This window comes from Saccopteryx bilineata, chromosome 5 (genome assembly GCF_036850765.1).
Source record: "Saccopteryx bilineata isolate mSacBil1 chromosome 5, mSacBil1_pri_phased_curated, whole genome shotgun sequence".
Lineage (NCBI taxonomy): Eukaryota > Metazoa > Chordata > Mammalia > Chiroptera > Emballonuridae > Saccopteryx > Saccopteryx bilineata.
In genome coordinates, this window is record NC_089494.1 from 5,882,279 (window position 1) to 5,906,642 (window position 24,364).

The window sequence follows — 24,364 nt, forward strand, 5'->3', positions numbered from 1 at the left end:
ACTTGAACACACCCAAATGCTCAGCCAACACTCCTCCACCTGCCACTCCCGACAGACCCCTTGGAAAGCCCACCCCAGAGCTCAGACATGCCAGGTCCATGCTTAGGAAGACTGCTGGACACTGGCTGCCCATGGGCTCTCCGCCTCTACCCCCAGCATGCAGTGTGCAGGGAGGGTCACACTGGTCCTAAGCACGGCACAGCCCACACTCATGTGCCCTGGCCACTGGGGAGGTGCGCCACCCTGCTGGGGACAGCGAGCTGGAGCGCGAGGACCAGCAGGCCCGAGCACTGGGTGGGGAGGACCCGGCCCTGGCTCCCTGGGGCCTGAGGACCAGCAGGCCTGAGCACTAGGCGGGGAGCACCCAGCCCTGGCTCCCTGGGGCCTGAGGACCAGCAGGCCCGAGCACTGGGCGGGGAGGACCCGGCCCTGGCTCCCTGGGGCCTGAGGACCAGCAGGCCCAAGCACTGGGCGGGGAGGACTTGGCCCTGGCTCCCTGGGGCCTGAGGACCAGCAGGCCCGAGCACTGGGCGGGGAGGACCCGGCCCTGGCTCCCTGGGGCCTGAAAGACAAGCACAAGCAGTGGAGGGAAGTCACGGAGGTGGTCCAGCTGTAGGGTGACCCTCCTGCCGGTCAACAGAGGAGAGTGATGAGGAGACAGTCAGAGAAGCAGAGAAGGGAGAGGGAGCCACGCTGGGGCCTGGTGAGCTACGTTAGGAAGTCTAGACTTTATCCTAAAGCCAAGGGGCCACAAGGAACACTCAGGGCAGTTCGTGAGCCGAACCACCTGTGAGGCAGGTCCCCAGGGAGGACGGACCAGCGGAGGCCCAGGGTCAGCGGCACACAGGGGGTGCCTGGACACTCGGGGTGGCAGGACTGAGCAAGGCAACTAAGCAGAAAGAGAAGGCGAGGGAAGAATCAAGAACTGTCACATCTCTGACCCGCTGTCTGGTGGACGACCACTCTCAGACTAAGGAAAGGAATGTGGGCCAACAGGGCTGAGCGGTGGGCTCAGTGCTAGAAGTGCTAAGCTGGGGGGGGGGGCAGCCAGGAAGACGAGAACACCAAGGGGTGGGGCCCTGGGGAAGGGGGGAGGAAAGGGGTGTCCAGAGGATCAGGTGCCACAGAGAGGCTGGAAGAGATAAGTGCTCACTGAACTCAACCGCGTGGATGCAACCTGCCTTCCTGATCAGTGACAATGAACTTGTAAGAAAGACGTCCTGAAGTCAACAAATCACGGGACCTAAGAGCAGTCAGTGCTCCAGCTTTACCACCACGAGGGGGCAGCATTCTCTTTCCGGAGCAAGGGGCCTCGCTAGAGCTGAGCAATTCACCTTCAGCGCACTGTCCACCTTCCAACCTCATTCCAGTGCCTGGGGCTAAATCCTGGCTCATAACAGTCCGCCCCCACCTAGCAGGGCTGCTAACACTGAGCGTCAGGTCAAATATTCGGGGAAGGGGGGGAGAGTATGTTGAAAATAAATGACAAGGCCCTGGCCAGTTGGCTCAGCGGTAGAGTGTCGGCCTGGAGTGAGGGGTACCCGGGTTCGATTCCCGGCCAGGGCACATAGGAGAAGCGCCCATTTGCTTCTCCACCCCCACCCCCTTCCTCTCTGTCTCTCTCTTCCCCTCCCGCAGCCAAGGCTCCATTGGAGCAAAGATGGCCCGGGCGCTGGGGATGGTTCCTTGGCCTCTGCCCCAAGCGCTAGAGTGGCTCTGGTCACAACAGGGCGACGCCCCGGAGGGGCAGAGCATCGCCCCCTGGTGGGCGTGCCGGGTGGATCCCGGTCGGCGCATGCGGGAGTCTGTCTGACTGTCTCTCCTCGTTTCTAGCTTCAGAAAAATACAAAAAAAAAAAAAAAATGACAAACTAGAAAAAATATGACCGACAAGAAGTTTGTATCCCTAATATGACAGTAATCCTTAGAAATCAATATTTTAGAAGATAACTACCCCAATGGAAATTTGGGAAAAAATATAAACATGATTCATTTAAAAATTCATGGTTAATTAAAATGTCTGACTTCCCCAGCATTAAAACAAAAACAGAACGACCCACTTCTGCCTGCCTGGTTAGGCAGTGGACGGCAGCGGGAAGGGACGCTGGCCCGGCCGGAGAGAGAGCCGCGTGGCCGCGCATGCCAGTCTGAAGGTGGGCACTCTCCAGAAGAGCAGGACCAGGGAAGTGTCGATGGCTCTCACCGAGGGGCTCCCCTCAGTGGGGGGGGGGGAGTAGCTGGCCCTGGGCTGGCAGAGCTCTGCCCAACGGGAAAGCACCCCACACACCCCCACCCACTGCCGCATGTGTCAAGTGCCGTCAGGGGACATCACTGGCGCGTGAGTCCGTGCAGATCCAACGGCGTTATACTACACTGTACATCGACAGAAGGAGTCCGAGACAGCCACCAGTGCGGCCGTGAGTAACTGCGGAGGGGTGAGGATGAGGGAGCAGGAAGCATTTATTTTTTTACAATCAGAAAGACCTGATTTTTAATTTAATAGAGAAAGTAAGTCCAAGGGACCCCAACTGTGGCTTGAAGCTTACTACTTATGTCCCTTCCTGGAGAGCAAGGGGCATTGAGCGGAAGATTTCTTCACTACCCAGAAAAGGGGACAGTGGGAAACATTCTTTCTGTGGTTCCCTTTACTTCTAACTATAAAGTTCTGTCCCCAGGCCATAGCCCCGCCCCAGCCTGATGATGCTCTCGAGCCACCTCTTCTTCCCTCCCAGACCCCCGTGGGCCCTGCCCTGCCTGGGAACAGTGCTCGAGGGGACAGGGGGGTCGCAGTCCTGCCCAGCCTCTCACCGTGCCCTCACCGGAGGCTGGCTCCCCCACACGCAGGTACCTGCTTGTGAAGACTGAGGCTGTCGATTTCAGAGAGGACCCAGCCCACACTGCCGTCCCCGCCACAAACCAGAATCCGGAACGTATCAAACTTCTGGAATAAGCGTAAGCTGCAGATAAAAGAGAACGTCAGTGAAACAGGGCTCCTTCTAAATGACAAACGACAGTCCGTCTGTCCTGGCCAAGGGGCCTTGTCTGCCCCTCTCACACTGACCCTGCACCCCTTCTGTGAGTAAGTCTCTCAGAGGCAGAACCGGGTGCTTGGTCTCCGTGCCCTCCACCTCCGCACCCACTCCGCACGCACCCAGCCCCCACGCACACGGCTCGGGAGCCCAAGCTGCACAATCCTGTTCACCATTTACCTTCCTTCCGTGCCACTGTGCCCTCCGTGTGATGTAACACATCCCTCCTCCCCCAGTAACTCCATCTCCACCTCCTCCCTGTGTCCTCGTGCTCACCTGCCCCCAGCACGCAGTGTCCCCTCAGGACAACTCGAGTCTCCTCTGCTCACTCCTAACCCGCATCCTGAGTAGCCTCATCCCAGTCTGACTTCAGAGACCACAGATGTTGGTGACCCTGAACCATTACCTCCAGGCCTTGCATCTGTCTGCAACAGGCTACTGAGGTGTCCCGGGTAGGTACCTCCTTGTCCCAGGGTCCCTTCCTTGCAATACAGCAGAGCTGCCATCGAACCAGTCACCAGGCCAGACCCTGCTGTCCCTGCCACCATCACTTCTCTCACAATCGCTACAAGAGCCTTCTCGCCACCTCACGTCTCCTTTGGACACCTCCAATTCCTGCGACCCTGTGATCTTCCCAAAGCAAGTCTCCTCGACTGTCTCACTTAAGAAGTTGCCACCTGTTGGGAAAGCACCTCTCGGCCAGCACCTCCGAGCCTCCCTGACCAGCAGCAGCGCCCTTCTCCTCCGTCTTCTCAGCTCTGCACGCGCGCCCTCTGCCTCGCGGGCCCCAAACCTCCCTCCCCACCGTGACAACACCAGCTCTCAAACGCTGGCTCAGGAGGGAAACTGAGAGGCCCATGATTGACAAGCCACTTCCCCAGGCTCCCACAGAACCTGCACGTCTCCCTGGTAGTGTGACAGACACCCTGTCCTGTGACCCTGACTGGCAGTTTGTGTGCGCGGCCCCTGCAGGCTCACTGGGCCCTGCATTTAGCAGAGTCTGAGCCGGAGTATGTCCTCGGAAGAAAAACAGGACTGAGTGATGGCGTGGGACTCAGGGACAAACAGACGCGAGGTTCTGAAGCAGCAGGGCTGTGTCTGACTTCCAGGCGGCTCCAGAACACGGCCCGCCCTCAGGCTCTCGGGGCACGGTGATACATCGGGCCAGGGATCGAACCGAGAAAATGAAGCAGAGCCCTGGACGGGGGCTCAGTGGGTCTCAGCGTCGTCCTAATACGCCGAGGTTGCAGGTTCAATCCCCAGTCAGGGCACATACGGGAATCAACCAATGAATGCATAAATAAGAGAACAACAAATCGCTGTTTCTCTCCATCCCCCATAATCAAGTATCTTTTTTTTAAACAAAGCAGTATGTCTAAGTTTGCTTATAACAGGTGAGACAGAGGCTGATTCCCAGAATCGGGAATTTAGACCAACTGCCTCTGCACCTGTGTGGAGGCTTCCTGGGTCGTCTCGTCTCCCCACGGTCTGCGTGCAGCCAAAGGGAATATTTAGTAATTCGCAGGTTCCTGCCCGAAGCCATTCCACAGTGTGCGTCTGAGCCCTTGGTGCCCTGCTGAGGAACCTGTGTGGCATATGGTGACATGGGCTGTCTAATCCCTTCACAGGCCCCACCTTTTAACTAAACGATTCCCTTCTGAACCCAGTGGTGAGCGTGCTCTCGTGTCCATCAGCCATAATCTACCTGCTGACCTCTCCGGGTGCTGCCTTGAGGGACAGGCTAGAAAGCAGCCGTCTGGACCTCTCCGCAGAGCACCCTGCTGCCACCGGTGGAGAGGAGCTCTCCGGCCCCACGGGGTCACGGCATGGCAGCCCTGCTGCAAACACAACAGCCTCCCAGGAACACACACCCCAGAGCCGGCTCCTGCGAGTGTGTCCCACTACGAGTACCCGGGACGGCCTCCGAACAAGCTAGGAGGCTCTCAGAACCCCAGCGTGGAACTGCTGCTTCCAAACGAGGAAGGAGTTTGTTAGAACGACAAAGTTTACAGAAGGAAGTATTTTCTACAAACCTATAAGACACACAAAAGTAGAAAGGACACCCATCAGCTCTCCACCTAGCTGACATGCAGGCTCTCGCACATCTGCGTGGCACTGCCCCCTCAAGGTGAGCGACCTCTCGTGCCTCCAAAAGGGAAAATCTCCTTTTGCACCCCGCTGGAGGAAAGCCCCTCAATACTCAGCAGTCACTGAAAACAACAAGACAGCTCTGTGCCCACTGACATCAGGAAACACCCACACCGCCTGACCGGTGGTGGCACAGCGGATGGAGCGTCTACCTGCAATACTGAGGACTCTGGCTCAATCCCCAAGGTCACTGGCTAGAGTGCAGGGTCGCCAGCTTGAGCACGTGATCATCAACATGATCCCAAGATCGCTGGCCTGGGCAAGGGGTCGCTGTCTCGGCTGGAGCCCACTGATTAAGGCACATGTGAGAAGCAACCAATGAACAACTCAAGTGCTTCAACTATGAGCTGATGCTTCTTGTCTCTCCCTACCCCCTTCCTGTCTCTCTTTGAAAAGAAAATGCCCACGCTACTGCACATGACAGGTAAACAGCCTGCTGCCCAGCGCCCGTTAGCACAGAACCATGTCTGGTTCAAAAGTGTGTGTGCACACCAGCAACACATTTAAAAATTGGGCCCTCGCCAGGCAGATTGGTTGGTTGGAGCATCATCTGGAAGTGCAGAGGTTGCTAGTTCAATCCCAGGTCAGGGCACATATAGAAACAGCTTGATGTCCTGTCTATTTATCTGACTCTCTCTTTCTCTCCCCCTTTTCTCTTGCTGAAATCAATATATATATATATATATATATATATTTTTTTTTTTTAAATAAGGACACGCAACTCCATTAACTACTAAGAGTGGGTACCTTGCCTGACCAGGTGGTGGTGCAATGGACAGAGCATCGACCTGGAATGCTGATGACCCGGGTTAAAACCTCAAGGTCACCAGCTTGAGCGTGGGCTCATAGGGCTTGAGTGTAGGCTCACCAGCTTGAGCTTGGGGTCACCAGCCTGAGCATGCGATCACAGACATAACCCCAAGGTTGCTGGCTTGGGCAAGGGGTCACTGGCTCAGCTGGAGCTCCCCGGTCAAGGCACATATGAGAAAGCAGTCAATGAACAACTAAGGTGCTGTAACTGAGTTGATGCTTCTCATCTCTCTCCCTTCCTGTCTGTCTGTCCCTGTCTGTACCCGGACGGCCTCTGAACAAGCTACTTAAAAAAAAAAGAGTGGGAGCAAGCCTCTGCAAGTGGAATTTGGGGGAGTTCAAGAAACACAGCCTTTATTTTCTATTTTAAAATGTATCTTTGAATCTTTTAAAACTAAACATGCATTATCTTCAAATAAACTTTTGAACTCCAAGAAAGATATATTTTACAAACTTACCCAAGGTGTGGTCCTCCGTTCATGAGGTCAAAGACCTGGGCAGGGTTCAGCAGCTGTTTGAATCTTCTGAGGAACTTCACACCCTGGTTGTCTCCACTTTTGGAATTGACAAAGACCAACAGGGGGCTTGTGCAGGACGGAGGACATGTGGCCTTCCAGAAGCCTGGGTGTGCGAAGGGCAAAGGACAGAGGAAACGAACAGCCATGACAGGCAGAAGAGGGCGCTCCTACTGGTGTAGGGAGTGATCCCCCAGGGCCCTGTAACTTACAGGAAACCAGCAAGAGGGAGTGAGGTATTTCCACATCCAGTGAATTTCAGAAAGGCCTCCCTGCTCGGTGTCTGCCTCTCACTCTAACTCTGAAGAGCTGGTTTCCTGAGACATGAGCCCCAGTTCCACCTTTCCACCAACACTTATCAAGTCCCCTCTGGACTAGGGACAGCAGCACGAGCAGCGTGCTAACACCCGCTGCTGGAGGGAGGGTCGCTGGCGGAGACCCAGATTTCAGTGGCTCAGGTCAGAGATGGACAAGATCTTTGACTAGGTTGCTCCTCACAGCCAACTGGACCCAGGACCTTTAAGGGACCAGCCTAAGACCTAAGCCTGCCCAGTGGCCTTCGGGACACCATGCACCACCTTTGCATAGACACCCTCCCCGAGATGGTAGGGCCTGGCCTCTTCCCAGCCACATCCCAATACCACCGATCCAGTCGTTGCCAAGTGGAGAACGAGAGCACAGAGAGGACACAGGCACAGGGACAGGCCAGGGGGTGTGCGGGACCCACCATCAGAGTCGATGCTGTTGAGAGCTGTGGGAGGGATGACCGACACTTTGCACAGGCCCAGCGGACACTTGGTCACCAAGGACTCCTTACATGCCGTGTGCACCTGGAACAAGAAGCCAGGCCCCACAGGGATCAGGCCTCCCTCACACACAGCCCGCAGCTGCCGGGGGTGGGGGTGGGGTGGGGAGCCCGCCCGCGGGCCCTCGGGGCCGGGACCGGCTGGGGGGCCGGGCCGTGCTCACTCACCATGGCCTTGCACCACAGGCAGCGCCAGTCCTGCAGGCGCAGCACGCTGCCGCAGGTCTTGTCGCACACCGTGCACTTGGCGCTCACGGGCAGGTTCCCCTCCAGCCACTGGTGAGGCATGGCGATCTGCAGACCAAGCAGAGACGCGCACTAGGGACGTGCCCCAGCGCCCGCACTCGGGGGCGGAGACCCTGGGCAAAGATGCTCTTCTCGCCCAGCGCTCCTGCCCGGCACAGCTGCCTCACAGGGACTGGACCGTGCTTAGAGGCAGGGGCCCACACACGGCCCCCAAGTGCACAGCAGGGCAACTCCAAACCCCGAGGCAGAGAGCTGAGGAAGAGGCCAGTCCCCCGGGAGGGGAGGGCCGAGCAGACCGGCCGGTGCCCCGTGCCCACCCGGTGCCCCTTGCCCACCCCGTCCTCGTCCTCAATGATGTCCTTCCCGACGGAGGCCAGCGTGGTCCACTTGCAGTTGTTGGTTGCGCGCACAGCACAGCGTTTGTGGGCCTTGAACTTGCACACTGTGGGAGAAGGGACACATGAGCCTACAAGCCTCGATCGGGGCGGCTGGGATGGACACACAGCGCTCTCTGGGTTAGGAAATAACCTCTGGGACACGTGGAGAGACTGCTCTCGGTGAGACCAGGCACCCAGTGTGGCCAGGAGTTGGCAGACCTTCTGGAAAGGGTCCGGGAATAACCAGCTCAGTCTCTATCTCAACTGTTCAACCTGAGGGCTGCCACGGACCATGCTCGGACATGTGGACACTGAAACGTCCACTTTCACATGACTTTTCTGTGTCACAAAGTAGTCGTCTTCTTTTGATTTTGTTTCCAACTATTTAAAAATGTAAAACCATTCTGCACCTCACAGCCGCGTAAGAACGGGCGACAGGTGGGATCTGGCCGGAGGGCAACAGCGTGCCTCTCTCTCTGCTCCTGCCCAGACACTGGGACCCTGCCCTCAAGATGGGGACACAGGTGTCAATCCATTATCCACATCCCAGCCCACCCAGAGGGGTGTGTGACTACACTGGGCTGACAGTCCCAACCCGTCTTCCTGTGTCCTCCGCATTTCTCCCCATGTCTCCTGACTACCTGCCCTCTTTCCTTGGCTCCATGACTACAGACATAATCTATCAGACTCCTAGGTCGGACGATAAACAAGCGTGGGTGTCACAGAATCCCTTCACTCCTGACTCCGTCTGGACCTCGGGGGTCAGCGCCCTTCCCAACAGGAAAGCACAGCGTCCGCACCTTCACAGGACAGTCCGTGGGACGTGACCCCAGACAGGGCCTCGCGACACACATTGCAGTAGGTGGGCCTCGCGTGGGAACAGGCGTACCAGTTGTGCATCCCTGAGAAGTGATCCATGCTGTACTGGGTGGGCTGGAAGGAGGAAACGAAAATGGCAAAGATAGGGTGACCCTCTGACATTCTTAAATGGGGTCACTAGAACAGGATTCCAGAGTATCCGGGGGAGAGAGAAAGAAGGTGTATAAAAGACAGGTCGGCTTGACCAGGCGGTGGCACAGTGGATAGAGCATCGGACTGGGATGCGGAGGACCCAGGTTCGAGACCCCGAGGTCGCCAGCTTGAGCACGGGCTCATCTGGTTTGAGCAGAGCTCACAGCTTGGACCCAAGGTCGCTGGCTCAAGCAAGGGGTTCCTCAGTCTGCTGAAGGTCTGCGGTCAAGGCACATATGAGAAAGCAATCAATAAACAACTAAGGTGTTGCAATGAAAAACTGATGATTGATGCTTCTCATCTCTCTCCTTTCCTGTCTGTCTGTCCCTGTCTATCCCTCTCTCTGACTCTCTCTGTGTCTCTGTAAAAAAACAACAAAAAAAACAGGGTTGCCTGACCTATAGTGGCGCAGTGGATAAAGCATCGACCTGGGATGCTGAGGTTGCCGGTTTGAAAGCCTGCACTTGCCTGGTCAAGGCACATATGGGAGTTGATGCTTCCTGCTCCTCCCCCTGTTCTATCTCTTTCCACTCTCTACTCTCTCTCTAAAAGTGAATAAATAAAATCTAAAAAAATAAATCCCTTTAAAAAAAAAAAAAAGAGAGGGTCACAGCATAATGGACGACCTTCAGTTAGTTACAAGGAAGATGCTGAGAAAAGGAGTCCAGAGCGCGGCCCACCACGAGCGCCTCAGACAGCGGAGGGCTGAGGCGGTGCAGCAAGGACACTGCTCCCCCACCTCCAAGTGCTCCCGGTTCTGCACAGTCTTCAGAGCCGCGATCCAGTCCTCCATCTCCTTCCTGTTATCGGCGCACAGGATGAGTTTCCGACACGGAGTGATGACCTACCGAAAGGAACGTATTCAGCATACCCAGGAACAAAGTACAAATACCTATAAAAAACCTAGTTTTACTATATATATTTTAATAAAAGATAACTTTAATTCAGATATCCCGTTGAACAGAATATACAAATGGCTATTATGAGCCACTAAAAACCAAGAACAATCTCAAACCAAAAAGAAAATCAAATTTAATTTCTACATTCACCAAAACTCAACTTAAGTAGACATTTATGAACTACTTACTACTCAAACACAGTAAGAGGCCACAGGAAAGAAATTGTAAAGGAATAGAAAACAGCTGTTACTGCTCTGCAACGCCCATAAACTGACGTCCAGCGCTGACGCGGTTTGGGGCAAGTCTGGTCCAAGTGACTCTAGGAACACCGCGAGCATTTCCCACGGGTCACACATGAACGTTCCGGTACAAAGCCTTTCACTCTACAACACCAGAGTCACTAACAGCTAGCTGCTGAGCACAGGGCCTGAGCAACTTCACTGGAAATGAGGTTGTGAGCCTCAACAAATAAAAATCATATCCACAACATATAAAAAGTTTCCATAAATCAACAGAAGAAATCTTTCTTATAGAAAAAGGCCATAAATTTACACATTGCAGAAGAAATAAACACAAATACAAAACGGCTAATAAATGAAAAGATGCTTAACCACTCTAGTCATCAGAATGCAAATGAAAATAAATTATTTTCGCCTAAGAGATTGGCAAAATTTTAAAAGATGATTACCCAGTGTTGGCAGACACAGGAGAAAAAGCTCTCCTCAGGTACTGACAGGACATGAACAGGCTAGAAAGAAAAACTGACCACGTCCATCAAAATCTTTACACCAGGGGTTCTCAACCTGTGGGTCGCGACCCCGGCGACCCATGGCTTTAGGCGACCCCTGTGTTTTGGTCGTTCGACCCCCGCTGGGGCCGCAACCCACAGGTTGAGAACCGCTGCTTTACACGTTATAACCTTCTACTTAATGCTGTTTTATGATGATATAAACTATCTGTATGTTTCCAAAGTAAAAAAATCCACAAAATAAGGTATACATTCAAAAGTCTAACTTCGTATCTGTCCCCTCCATCCTGGTTCCCTCCCTACCCCAAAGGCAGCCCCCCAAAAAGTATAAATACACCACAGCCTGGCCTGTGGTGACACAGCAGACAGAGAGTCACCTGGAACACTGAGGTCACCACCTCAACACCCGGGGCTTGTCAGGTCAAGACACATATGGCAACCAATGAACAACTAGAGTGAAGCAACTATGAGTTGATATTTCTCATTCTCCCCTTCTCCTCCTTCTGTAAAACTCAATAAATAAAATCATTAACAACAAAATAAAACAAAAAAAACCCTGCAGCCTAACCTATGGTGGCACAGTGGATAGAGCGTCAACCTGGAATGCTGAGGTTGCCAGTTCGAGACCCTGGGCTTGCCCACTCAAAGGCATGTAAGAGAAGCAAGTTGATGCTTCCCGCTTCTCCCTGCCCCCATCCTTTCTCTCTCTCTCTCTCTCTCTCTCTCTCTCCTCACTAAAATCAATAAACAAAGTCTTAAAAAAAATCATTTATGCCTGACTGGTGGTGGCACAGTGGGTAGAGTGTTGACCTGGGATGTTAAGGTCCCAGGTTCAAAACACCAAGGTCACACTGGCTTGAAGCCCCAGGTCACCGGCCTGAGCTCAAGGTCACTGGCTCAACTGGAGCCCCCCATCCCCATCAAGGCATATATGACAAGCAATCAATAAACAACGGAAGTGACATAACTATGAGTTGATGCTTCTCATTGTCCTTCCTGTCTCTCACTCTAAAAAAAAACAAAGAAAAAAACCCTGAAAAACTAGTTTATCCTTCCATTTTTAAGATACTTGCTAATACATACATACATACATATATATATATATATATATATATATATATATATTCATATCCCCCTTTTAAAGCAGCACGCACCACCTCTGCTGCTTTCCTCTGATTGTACTGTCCTGGCCACCACTCCTTAGCAACCCGTGTGCCCTCACCCTCCGTGCCGCTGCCCCGTGTCCCTCGGTAGAGAAGCACCTCGTCTATTCAACCCCTTCAACCGGGGCCCTAGTAACGGAGGTTATGCTGTTGCAAAGCCTTTGGCATACCAAGCAGTGCCGTACAGCCTTTACATGACCTTTTCCTATGGACCAGAGCATGTGGAGCACAAGTTCCTGGAGCAGCCCTGGCAGAGTAACTGCATATGTAATTCTGCCAAATTCCCCTCTGCAAGGACTGTGCCCTTTGCATTCCTACCAGCAGTGTGAGGAAAACGGCAGCCTCCCCAGGGATTCACCAATGAAGCATGATATTTAACTTCTGGATTTCTGCCCATCTTATAGCTTTAATTTATATTAGGAAGACCCAATTTAAACAAGAAGGAGATCGTGTTTCTGGCTCAGAAAATAGGAAGACAGTGTTTCACAGATCATCTCTGCTGTGATTTCCATAAACTACCTACGAAGCTTACTCACAGGGGATAACGAGAGCATCGCAAGCGCCTGGTGCTGCTCATGCCTTCACGTAACCAGGGCAACTGGGATAACTACACGCAGGGGGCCGGCTGGGTGCAGAAAGAGTCCAGGACGGTGCAAGATGAGGGGAGACTGAAGACAAGCCTGAGAGCCCTTGGGGGGGGAGGGGGCACAGTCTCTGATGCTCTGACAGCACACGAATGGCCGATACACCAGCAATGGACAAGCCCATCCGCCCAGCTAACGCCTGCAGAAGGTCTGCTCAGAGACCACAAGCAGAACTCAGGCTGGGGAGACAGGCAGACCAACTTCAGATGCTGCCCTGTCGATGAGGACAAAGTGGGTCGTGTGAAGGGGCTGACAGGCACTCACTCTAGAGGGCAGTCAGGAAGGCCACAGGAGAGCCGGGTAACAGACAATGGCCGGGGCCAGAGTGTAAGGACGCCTCACCACACTATAAAATCTCAGTGAACGCCTCCTTTTAGTCACTCTGGGTGAGTCTTAATATTTGAACATTTTTAGCAGCCTAATAAATCACAGTTTCAGAAAGATACTCTATTTTGCATAACCTGGGGGTTATATTAGGAGTTATGCAATAAGATATTTACAGAAGAGAACAATGAGATTTTTCACGCCCTGTCCTATCTCAGGTCTTGTTTGTACTGCTCCCGTGACAACCTATACAAAATGAAGTGTTCACATTACTCCAAGGCTCAGCTCTGCTGTCCAGGCAGGTGGGGCTGTGGGCCTTCCATCTTCCACGTGCCAAAGGAACGAGGGGGTTACTGGAATAGCTTCATGGGCACCGGGCACCACTGAACAGCAAGTTACAGGCAAAACTGTTACGCTTAAAGATGGTGAGTTAATAAAAAAATAATAAATGATGTCACTTCCTCAATCTGTGCAGTTATGTACAGGGAGTAAACACTAACCAACAGATAAATGTCTGAGCACCTGATTTTCAGCTTTTTATTTTTATTTTTTTTGTATTTTTCCGAAGCTAGAAACGGGGAGGCAGTCAGACAGACTCCCGCATGCGCCCAACCGGGATCCACCCAGCATGTCCACCAGGGGGCGATGCTCTGCCCCTCTGGGGTGTCGCTCTGTTGCATCCAGAGCCATTCTAGCGCCTGAGGCAGAGGCCACAGAGCCATCCTCAGCGCCCGGGCAAACTTAGCTCCAGTGGAGCCTTAGCTGCGGGAGGGGAAGAGAGAGACAGAGAGGAAAGAGAGGGGGAGGGGTGGAGAAGCAGATGGGCGCTTCTCCTGTGTGCCCTGGCCAGCAATCGAACCTGGGACTCCTGCATGCCAGGCCGACGCTCTACCCCTGAGCCAACCGGCCAGGGCCTGATTTTCAGCTTTTTAAAGAAACACTTGTGCCTATTTGAAGCCTCAGACAGACTCGGATCTGAACCCTACCTGGCTGCTAACTGGTTGGGAAACATGGGTTGATGGTCCTCACTGCTCCTCTGAAAAGAGGAGTGATAACAGCTACCAGACAGGACTGTTAGGAGATTGAATGGAACCAGATGTGGACAGAACCAAGCACAAGGCCCAACACACAGTGTTCAGGACCTGCCCCTGGACCCTCAGCCCTGATGAGCTTCACATCTCGGAGCAGCCAGCTGCCTCCCCTCCCAGTGCCTCCATCTGCTCATCTGAAAACTGGGGCTACTGATGTGATGCCCCAGCCCAGTGGCTGTGAGGTTTGGGGAAGCGCCCATGGTTAGAACTGAGAATAGCGCCTCACAGGTAAGCACTCCCCACTGTCACTCAGTGCCACTTCCAGCCTTCCCTGTGAACATCACCTCCTGGGACCATTCTGATGCCAAGACTCCACCCCCATCCCATAGTCACAGACTCACCCACCAAATAAAATCAGTCTGAATCTCTCTGATCACACTCTGTCACCGGGTACAGACCCGTGTTTCTTAGCCACCCACAGACTGGGCGGGGCTCCATCTCCTCACCTGGGTCTCCTGCAAGTTCCCCAAAAGCCTTTAGCCCAGGGGACGCCTCCCGGACACCAGGGGCCCGAGGGTTCTCTAAGACAGATGTCTCAGACAGGGCTTCCTATCCAATCCCACGATTTTGGAGCAGAGCGGCCAGAACAGGACCTGGGAGAAAAGCAGGTGCTGGAGGAGACCTTCAGGGTAGTCCCTCCTGGCCACTCACCAAGTTCACAAAAGCAAAAAGAAGGCAGGATTCAGAGGAGATGCTCTAGGAATAAGAACAGTGCCCCTCCGTTTGGGCTGCAGCCAATAATAACATAACACCTAGAAGTCAAGAATGGTGCATAAAACCTAAAACTAGCCCCAGAATCAAGCCTTCACACAGAAACAACTTTTGAGACCAAAAACTACTTTTGGCTCTAACTTCAAGCAAATTTGTAAGGTAAGAAACGGCTCACTAACTAAACTTAAAATGTAAATACACACTAGAAACAGAGTAAGAGCATGAATGTGAGGACAAGTCAGTGGCATCCCAGACGCAGCAGGCCAGGGTCCGTGGCTGGAGTAAGCAGACTTGGTACCAGGAGAAAGAGTGGAATTGTACCACAGAGCAAGGCAGCTCCACGGAAACCCACAAACTCAGGAGAAAGCAGAGTCCAGACCTCAATGCTCGAAAAGACAGAAGGAGAGGAAAACAGAAATGGTGGCAACGTTTCTTACCTATTTCCCTGAGGCAAGGTAGAGGAGTGATAAACAGATGCTTAGGCTATTGCTGGAAATGTTCCCGATGATAAAAGAACATAAAAATCAGTTAGAGGGCCCTAGCTGGTGGCAAAGACAGAGAGCATCGTCCCAAGAGCACTGCGGTCCAACCCCAAGGTCACTGGTTCAAGCACTGGTCAGGACACATATGAGAATCAATCAATGGCACAACCAAGTGGAACAATGACTTGATGCCTTCCCCCCAAAATAATCAGTAAGAAAAAAAGTAGACCAACAAAAAAATGAAAAGACCTGACCATTATTTCACAGCAGTTTCTCACAAACGGCCAGTACGGCGCGTGGAAAGGAGCTGAGCTTCCCCTGTGGGAAGTGGAGGCTAACCCAGCGTGTGCGCCTTTCGCTGCGGCTAGGACAGGAAGCAGCGTGCACCCGGTGCCGGCGAGGACACGGAAGAGCTCAGACCCCCACACCCTGCTGGGGGGAGCACAGCCGTGCAACTGCCCAGCACAGCGCAAAGCTGACTTCATGTCACCCTGTGATTTGAGAACTCCACCAACACCCCAACAGAAATACACACACGCTGCCCCGGCCAAGACTCCCCACGCGCCTGCACTGCACACCCCAGTGCCCAGCCCTGGTGGCGCGGACAGGCAGACGGGGACACAGTGACACGGGCACACACAGGGTAGGGAGAGTAACACCACGGCGACGGCAGTGACACCATGGATGTCACATGCCGGGGCCAAAGAAGACGGACCTGTTCGAATGGATATGAGAGCCTGGCAGAGCTCTGTTTTTAAAAAATGTTGAAAATAAATATTAAAGTGCTAGAAATGGATCTTAAACACATGAAAAAGGCTTAACCTTACTCACAAAATAAACACAAATTAAAATGATGAGACGTTTTGTTTTCCTCTCCCAGATGGGGGTCCGCAGCTTGGTAACACACTACACTGGGGGTGGGAACCAACAAGCCCTGTGGAGACGCTGGGTAGAAGCTAGTGACCTCGAAAACCCACATCCTTGTCTTAGCGGCGGTGCGTCTTTAAATCTACCTCCCAGTACGTCTCCTCTCGTGAGGAGTGGCACACGCTGTATACAAGGTTTTCTCAGCAAGGCTCATTGTAAAGACAAAAGACTGAGAGCAACTGAAATACTGATGAAGCCAAGGCCAGGAGGCGGGGCCGCAGGACCGGTGGCACCCTCTCTTCATGGGCGCCCAGGGAACACCCTCCGAGATACAGGTCAGGGGCTCAGAGCAAGTCGCAGGCGCAGTCCCGGTGTATGGTGTATGGAAGGGACCCTAGTCCCCTCTGAGGAGGGACTTCTGAGGGGCGGAGAAACTTTGTATCTGTTTATTCTTTTGATTTCTGTGCCATGTACATGAATTATCTATTTAAGAAATAATTCTTTTTAAAAATTAAGTCTTAAGTTTAGAATATATGCTACAGACCAAAAAAAAACAAACAAAAAGAATTTAAAAAGTTCTATTTGAAGTAAGAACTTTTGCCTCCATCCTTTTAAAAAATGACCTTCCATGAACTAGGAGAAAATGCCTGGACACTCCAGATGAGCCTGTGATGCCCAGGCCAGACAATTCCCTCCCGAGGTCCTGGGAAGAATTAGCCAAGATGCTTCCTAAGCCACAGGCAGTGAATGACCTTTGAGAAAGGGAGGAGGAAAGGGAGACAGGCTGGAGACATTCAGATGTGACGTTTAAGTGGGTGAGAAGGTGGACTCCTGAATTACAAAGACACCAGCTGATCTGACAGGCAGAGGAACAAAGAGGGGGTCAGGTGGCAGTGGCCGCCACCATGGGGCAAGGGCACTTAGCAGTCCTGAGAAACTTCTAGGTGTTTACAGGAATTCACTTGTTTCATCTTCTCTACACTTGGGTAGATCTCAAGAGAGGAAACTGATGCCCACCAAGCAACCTGCCCAAAGCCCAACACCTACTGAGGCCGAGCCGGGACACCAGGCAGGCTGGCCCCAGGCCGGCTCCGGACCATCCACGCCCGCCGCCCACAGCAGCTTCCCACCTGGATTCCCCGAAAGACTGCTGCATGAGCCACGCCAGGAATGTGGGGCCAAAGGCAGGGGAGGGACTGGCACTCACCCCGTTCTTCAAGGTTCACTCAGAGTGAGCCGTTTCCTTTCTGGCAGGAACACGGGCTTGGAGGATCAGCTTGAGGACGATAAGGAAATCTCACCGAGTCATCTGACTGCTCCCCTCCCTCTCTGCCCCGGGTTCCCCAGAGTTCCAGACAGCGGCTGGAGGAGGTAGATGTGAAGGAGGGCAGTCTGACTCCCCAGCAATGTCCTCCGCCCGGAGACTCCTACCACAGACTTGACTATGCCTCTCATTTGTAAATGAGACCTTAAATGACAGAAGACCAAGATCCTGCGAACTTTGTCACGCTGGAGCCACGGCTGAACCAAACAACCTTAGCAATAATAAATGCACGGCCCTGGGCCAAGGACGGTACAAAGGCCATGCCGAGCAGGCGGGCGGGCGTGCAGCCTGGCCCAGGAGCTGCTCAGACACTTGTGTCTGATTTCATGGATCTAAAACATCATAGAAGCAACCATCAGATTTCTGCTTCCAGGAAGAAGGTTAGACATACTCTTCCCTATATGACCAGACTGAAGGGCGCAGAGGACAGACAGACGAGGGGCCAGGGGCCAAGCAATAACCCAGTGCTGAGTTCCCTGGGTTCTCTGTTTGTCCAGACACCCCAGACGGGCAGCTAAAGAAGCCGCAGCCAAAAACATCAGTGGACACAGAAAAAATGTTAAAGCCTCCAACAGCCTGCCCTCGTTAGTCACGGGACTAGGAAAGGGGCAGTCTAGCAAGGCAACTCAACAGTATGGCAGCCAATACCGGCTCTACTCCAGCCAAACAGCACAGAAAATACTGCAGCCCCCATGCCCGCCCCACTCGACAGTAACCAGGAGCGCCAGCACCCCACCTGGCGGTGTCTGCAGCACAGCAAGGAGACACGATCATCCCTGCCTGCCACGTCCCTGTGGTGTCAGGGGAGAAACTGAGGCAAAGAAGCACAGCAAAAGGTATTCAACATCATTAGCCGTTAGGGAAACGCTGATTAAAAGCACAGGGTCATACAACTAAACACCTACTAGATGGTTAAAGTAAAACCGCTAAATGCTAGAGAGGATGGGGATAAGCAGGCTCACATCATCCGAGAGAATGTAAAATGGTCCAGCCACTCTGTAAAAAATTTGGCAATTTCTTTAAAAACCAAACATGTGACTACAAAGCAATAGCAATTACACATTCAGGCATTTATCCCAAAGAAATGAAGACTTAAGTTCATACAAAAACCTGTCCATATGTGTTTATAGCAGCGCTATTCATAATCACCCAAAACTGGAAACCACCCAGGTGTCTTTCAGTTGTAAATTATTAGACACACTGTGGTACGCCCAATCCATGAAATAGTACCCAGTAGTAAAAAGAAATATGTAACTGTCACACAGGATGACCTGGAATGCTCTCCTGGCAGCTAGCTACACCAGTGCAAAGCACCAGTCCTTCAAGGTTGGCTGCACACAGTGTGTAATCCCATGAACGCAAGATTACAGAAATGACAGCCGGTGATAGCCAGGGGCTAAGGAGGGAGTGGGCGTGGCTATGAAAGGAAACCAGTGCAGATGGAAACATTCTGCAAGGAGTTGCCACTAGGGAAACTGGGTGATGGACACAAAGGATCCTGTATGTTTTCAATTCTGTGTCAATCTACATTGCTCTCAGAATAAAAGGTTTGATGGCACAGCGGATAAGTGTCGACCTGGAACGCTGAGGTCGCCAGTTCAAAACCCCGGGCTTGCTCAGTCAAGGCACGTAAGAGATGCAACCAGTATAAATTGATGCTTCCTGCTCCTCCCCACCCCTCATTTCTCTCTCTAAAATATTTTAAAAAGCAACCACAATCAACATTTTCTAATATCTAATATGTTCAAATGGGAAAAACTGGGAATAACTCCAAAACAATTCTATATTTCTTAAGGACAAGGGCATCTGTGTTCTCAGCACAAATTAAAAGTGTAATCTTATCTTATTAAAGTCCCTATTTGTAGGCAGTGCAAGCTCACAAAGCATCTGACTTACCAAGGAAACATTATGCGACACACCTTTGGCACACTCTCCCAGAAAACCGAGTCCTGAGTCCTTCCCGTACGCCTGGGTCAGAGCACACATGAGGGTCATGGTGCAGCCGTGGCCTGGCGCCCCAGCTTGTGCAGGACAGAGCCCGGAAATGGCTGGTCTTGTCTCTGCAACAACAGTGCCTGAGACATCAGGGAACCACACGCCCCGCCTCACCCCACACTGCGCTTCCTCGGTGGGGGGCCTGAGCGCACTCTTCCCAGCAGGTGGACTCTGGAAGCAACCAGAAATGCCACCAAGGCAAGCTGCCTTCCTAGCTTCAGACCCACAGACCCCACGGCCCACCAGACAGACTCCTCGGGGGTCCTGCGCACATACCTAGACAAGTCCTCATGTGTACTCCTCCCGCCCCTGGGAGGCCATATCCTCAACTCCACCTCCTCTCCCACGTTCAACCCTCACCCGCAGGCTCCAGATTCTCCCTTTCTTCTCAGAAATAAAATCATTTAAACAGACCTGATTCCTGCTCAGATACAGACCGGAAATAAATAATATAACCAAGAGTAAATGATATACCCTGGGAAGTTGCAGCTGTGACAAGTCTATGGAAAAGAGATCGGGGTAGCGGCACAGGGAATGCAGCAAGGTGGCCTCACACCAGTGGGCACGAGAAGGTCGTCGCAGCAAAGGGTTTGGACACAGTAAAATGTTCAATGTAACAGATATGGTTTCATCAACAGGAATGAGGCCGAGGAATGTGTATCTGTCCAGCAGACGGACATAAGGAACCCAGGGAGCGCCTTCGCAGGGCAGGAAACGGGCAGACTGCGTTTGCAGGGCAGGAGACGGACAGACTGCGAGTCTGATGTTGAAGGAACAAAGGCTGCGGGGGCAGCAAACGGGACAGGCCCCCTGGAGATCCAGATAAGGCAGGACAGTGGCAGCGGCCGTTCCCACTCCAGACGCTGTCCATGTGGCAGGGGTGCTCCCAAGCAATTACCAACAGGGTCACCAGAATAGTGGGAGTGGGGAAAAGAATGAGAGACAACAGAGTGTCCTGAAGGCCAGGCCCAACAGCACCGGCCGCGGGTGACGACGGCTCCCACCTCACAACATGCGCAGACCACATGGGCATCGACCACAGCATGCCAGCCCTGCTCCCGCCCTCCTCGGAGGGAGGAGGGATGCTGGGTGCTGACGGGCAAGTGAACAAGGCGGACTCGTGACACAGCATCCGTGTTGGGGCCACAGACCATGATTTCACAGGGCCTCCTCCTCAGAGAGCTTTGGGACGGCCACCAGGAGAAGGTACGGAAAACAGGGAGAGGAGACCCACAGTCAGCAGACACCCAGAAACCCCTAAACCACAAGATGTCAAAGAGACAAGAGCAGCTGGTCCACCAGATGATTCATAAGTTACCCCTCCTGCTGGGAGTTTAAAAAGAACTGAAGTCTTGGAGAGAAACCTGACGATATCTTGTCAAGCTGAAGATGTACACACCTGGCAATTCTACCCTCAGAAACACATGCTAGAGAAGCGTGTGCCCATGTGCCCAGGAAGACAAGTATAAGAGTGTTCAAGACAGTGCTGTTTATAGTGGTGAAACCTGGGAAGACATAAGTCAGCAACAGGACACTATACATAAGCCACAAAAACTGACAACTGAGCACTGTGGCCCTCAACTCGGGCCACACTTATAAAAAGTCCTGAGGTTCACACACCACCCCACTCCCCAGAAATTCTAATTTCATTCAGCAATCAGGAATCCATACTTTTAAATCTTGAACCACTAGATGGATGTAGCCATGTAGATAAATCTCAGAAACACAACGCTGGGTAAAAAAGCAACCTGCACCATTTATTCAAAAGTTTAAAACTGGCTAAATGATGTTTATACCTACATATACAAGAAAATATTTAAAACATGCAAACAAACACTAAATACCAAACTCAGCATGGGGGTGACCTCTGGGAGGGAGGGCAGAGGGCAGGGAGGAAAGACCAAGGACTCCAGGCATACCACAGTGTCTCTTTCTCAGGCTGGGAAGTGCACCCAGTTGTTCATTATTACTTTCTAATTGCCTGAAATATTTAATGATTTTTAAAATGTTAAATGTTTTGACACAAAAATATGCTAAAATATCCAAGCCAGCCTGGCCTGTGATGGCACAGTGGATAAAATGTTGACCTAGAACACTGAGGTCGCTGGTTCAGAACCCGGGCTTGCCCGGTCAAGGCACATAGGACAAGCACCAACGAACAACTAAAGTGAAGCAACTATGAGCTGGTACTTCTTGCTTCCTACCTCCTCCATAAAATCAATAAATAAAATCTTTAAAAGAAAAAATAGATATATCCAAGCAAAATATATATATATATATGTGTATATATATATACACATATATATATATATATATCTCCAAGCCATAGCTGGAGACACACACAACATGTCTAGTATTTATAGTTTACTGTATTTATATATATATATATTGATATATATATGTGTGTATATGTGTGTACATATACACATACACAGTACATACAGCTTACTGCACTATATATTATACATTTCTAGTTCGCCTTATGAAGGGAAGGGGTCAGCCTGAAGCCATGCCTCAGGCAGATTTTGCTGGTACACTGGGAGGACTCTCTGGGGCTAGAACCTGACTTCATACCTGCATCCCTCACCAAGCAGAGCACAGCACTGGCCACGCCCCCTGGAGCCACGCCCCGAAGCCACACCTCCAGCAGGCTCCACAGGCTGCCAAGCATTTCACGGCAGACACAACTGTGCCCAATTTCCTTCTCAACTTTCTCACCCTGGAGTATGTTCCTTCAGCCTGAAGAGCCACCGAGTGTGTGCAAATGAGAGGGTGCTTTATAAAAGGAGGAAGGGGGAGGTTCTGGTAGAACCGCTCAGAAGGAAACTTTCAGAGACCAACAAAGTAACTTTCATCCCGGCATAACCCCGATTCCCTGAATCATGAGTGTGGCTAAATGGAAGCTAACACTGAGCCCTGGAAACTTCCTTTCTGAGGATCCTCAAAGCAGAGATGCTCGTCCTACAGCTCAAAGGACAAGCCAGCTCAGGAAGCCTCAGTGAGGGTTACTGGTGTGTGGCGGAGGGGGCAGTACCGCACAGCAGTTACAAGAGACTGAGACATTAGAGCCACTAGGTGCAAATGACTCATCCCACCGGGCCTCAGCTTCTTAGCACACAAAACGGCCATGAGTGCCTGCCCCGGTCACTCTGGTGGTGCAGGAGGGCAGGCTGGTACTGCCACCAGCAGCAGGAGCTGTCACTGAAACGGCCATGAGTGCCTGCCCCGGTCACTCTGGTGGTGCAGGAGGGCAGGCTGGTACTGCCGCCAGCAGCAGGAGCTATCACTGAAACGGCCATGAGTGCCTGCCCCGGTCACTCTGGTGGTGCAGGAGGGCAGGCTGGTACTGCCGCCAGCAGCAGGAGCTATCACTGAAACGGCCATGAGTGCCTGCCCCGGTCACTCTGGCAGTGCAGGAGACGGGCCGGTACCGCCGCCAGCAGCAGGAGCTGTCACTGCTGTCCTCCAGGCCCAGGACAGGTCCAGCCACCACGACGATGGATGAGAGCAGACTGACGCCCCAGCTACTCCTGCAGCAAGATGGCCCAGTCACAGCAGACACTGGACTTAGGAGATACCGAGCAGCCCATGGGGCACGGGGTCAGCACCTGCCTAAAGCTCTGTCCAACAACACTGGGCAAAGATCGCCCACATCTACAACGGCACAAATAAGAAGCAAGCACTCCACCTGGGCAGGCAAGTGACTTCCAGGTTCCTCGGTGCTTGTTTTAGGATCTGGGGTGAAATTTCTCCCGTAACAAAGCTCTGACAGTGGGGATTCGTCTCAGAGTTTACCTGCCAACAGGCTCTCCGTCTGGCCAAGTAGGGGCTAAAGAATGCTTCGGGCATGTGGGTGAAGTCACATACCAAGCCCATGGCTTTAAAATTCCCAGCCTCCCACTTTAGTAAGAAACACAAGATAAAAGCCAACCCTCTAGAGATGCACGGATAATCTAACTTCTTTCCACTCACTTGACTTTTAATCCTTTCAGGTTAACTTCCTTCCCACACAGCTTCCCATGTCGCCCAACCTCACCTGGAACTCTTACCTGCTGCTCTCCTCTCTTTCAGAACATTGTCCAGCTGCTCAAAATGAATCAGAATTGGAGTGAACCAGCAAAAACAAAAACTGAGTTTTAAAATCAAGGGACAAGACCCTGTGGACCAAAAAGCAGACCAGAGGCACCAGAGTAACAAATCAGTCACATGCAGGGCAGCCACTGACCAAAAGAGGAGAGAAGGGGCAGTGCTGGGACAGGGCTGGGACAGGCTGGGATGGGGCTGGGACAGGCTGGGACGGGGCTGGGGCAGGATCAGCAACCTGGAAACGCTCGCCTAAATATAGCTCCAGCCTGCAGGGCTTGGAAAGGTGGCCAAGAATAAGCATCTGGCATGCTCAGTAATTTCTGTCACTTCCTGTTACTCACATCCTGCTGTTCAGATGCTGCCCCAAAACGCGGGACGCGCACACACGAACCCTACCTTGAAGCCCCCAGAGACACACAGACTATTCAAAACAGCTGGATGTGCGTAGACAACGCACTTCCTCACGGAGCGCCATATGAAACACAAAAATAGACACACACACACCAGCTCCCGGAGATCCCTGTGCAAAAGCAGCCCCAGGACGCAGGTCCCTCCAGGCACTCTGCTCTGCCTGCTGCCTGACCCCCAAAGAGCAGCCAGGCATGAACTGCTGATGGGACACTATCCTCCCTGGACTCACACCTCACCTCGTCTCAAGGGGGTCACCCCCACCACAGCTCCTGACCTGCGGGGCCCACAGCAGACAGTCAGAGCCAAGCACCCTCTCTGCCCAGCCCCGCCCGCCCCCAGCCCTCTTGAGGACACCAGCCACCAGGAACACAGGACGCCCAGACACGGAGCAAAGCCAACTGGGCCAGAGGTTAAAATCACGTATAATTTATCAGAAGACAGATATTTTAAAAGGAACAAAAAGTAAAATGAAGCAAAAAGTAATAGTTAAAACTGAAACATGAGAAATATATTTGGGGTTATTCATCCACTCAGTATCTCACCAGCTCTTCATTCGACTCTGCAATGTGGTCAGAGACAGGTCTGAGACGCCCTGAGCAGGGGTGGTGGAGGCAGAGAGCCCCCCCTGGGAGGCACCACCCACAGGAAGGGCACCAGGTGCGGAAGGGGTGCCCCAGAA

At 52.5% G+C, this 24,364-nt stretch overlaps 1 protein-coding gene across 7 annotated transcripts in view; it reads right to left on the reverse strand.

Annotated features, from left to right (window-relative positions):
* The window catches only part of DGKD (diacylglycerol kinase delta), a 123,783-nt gene that overhangs the window by 29,330 nt on the left and 70,089 nt on the right, over positions 1–24,364 (reverse strand). For 5 of the 7 annotated variants that reach the window (XM_066281069.1, XM_066281070.1, XM_066281067.1 and 2 more), the window contains 7 exons: positions 9,680–9,784; positions 8,730–8,862; positions 7,888–7,994; positions 7,475–7,600; positions 7,229–7,331; positions 6,445–6,607; positions 2,848–2,956 (listed from right to left, as the gene is read on the reverse strand). In XM_066281069.1, the coding sequence (XP_066137166.1) occupies positions 2,848–2,956; positions 6,445–6,607; positions 7,229–7,331; positions 7,475–7,600; positions 7,888–7,994; positions 8,730–8,862; positions 9,680–9,784 (846 nt within the window). Of the gene's footprint in view, positions 1–2,847; positions 2,957–6,444; positions 6,608–7,228; positions 7,332–7,474; positions 7,601–7,887; positions 7,995–8,729; positions 8,863–9,679; positions 9,785–17,076; positions 17,292–23,237; positions 23,359–24,364 lie in introns of those variants that run through there. The other 2 variants (XM_066281073.1, XM_066281072.1) reach the window with 2 other exon arrangements.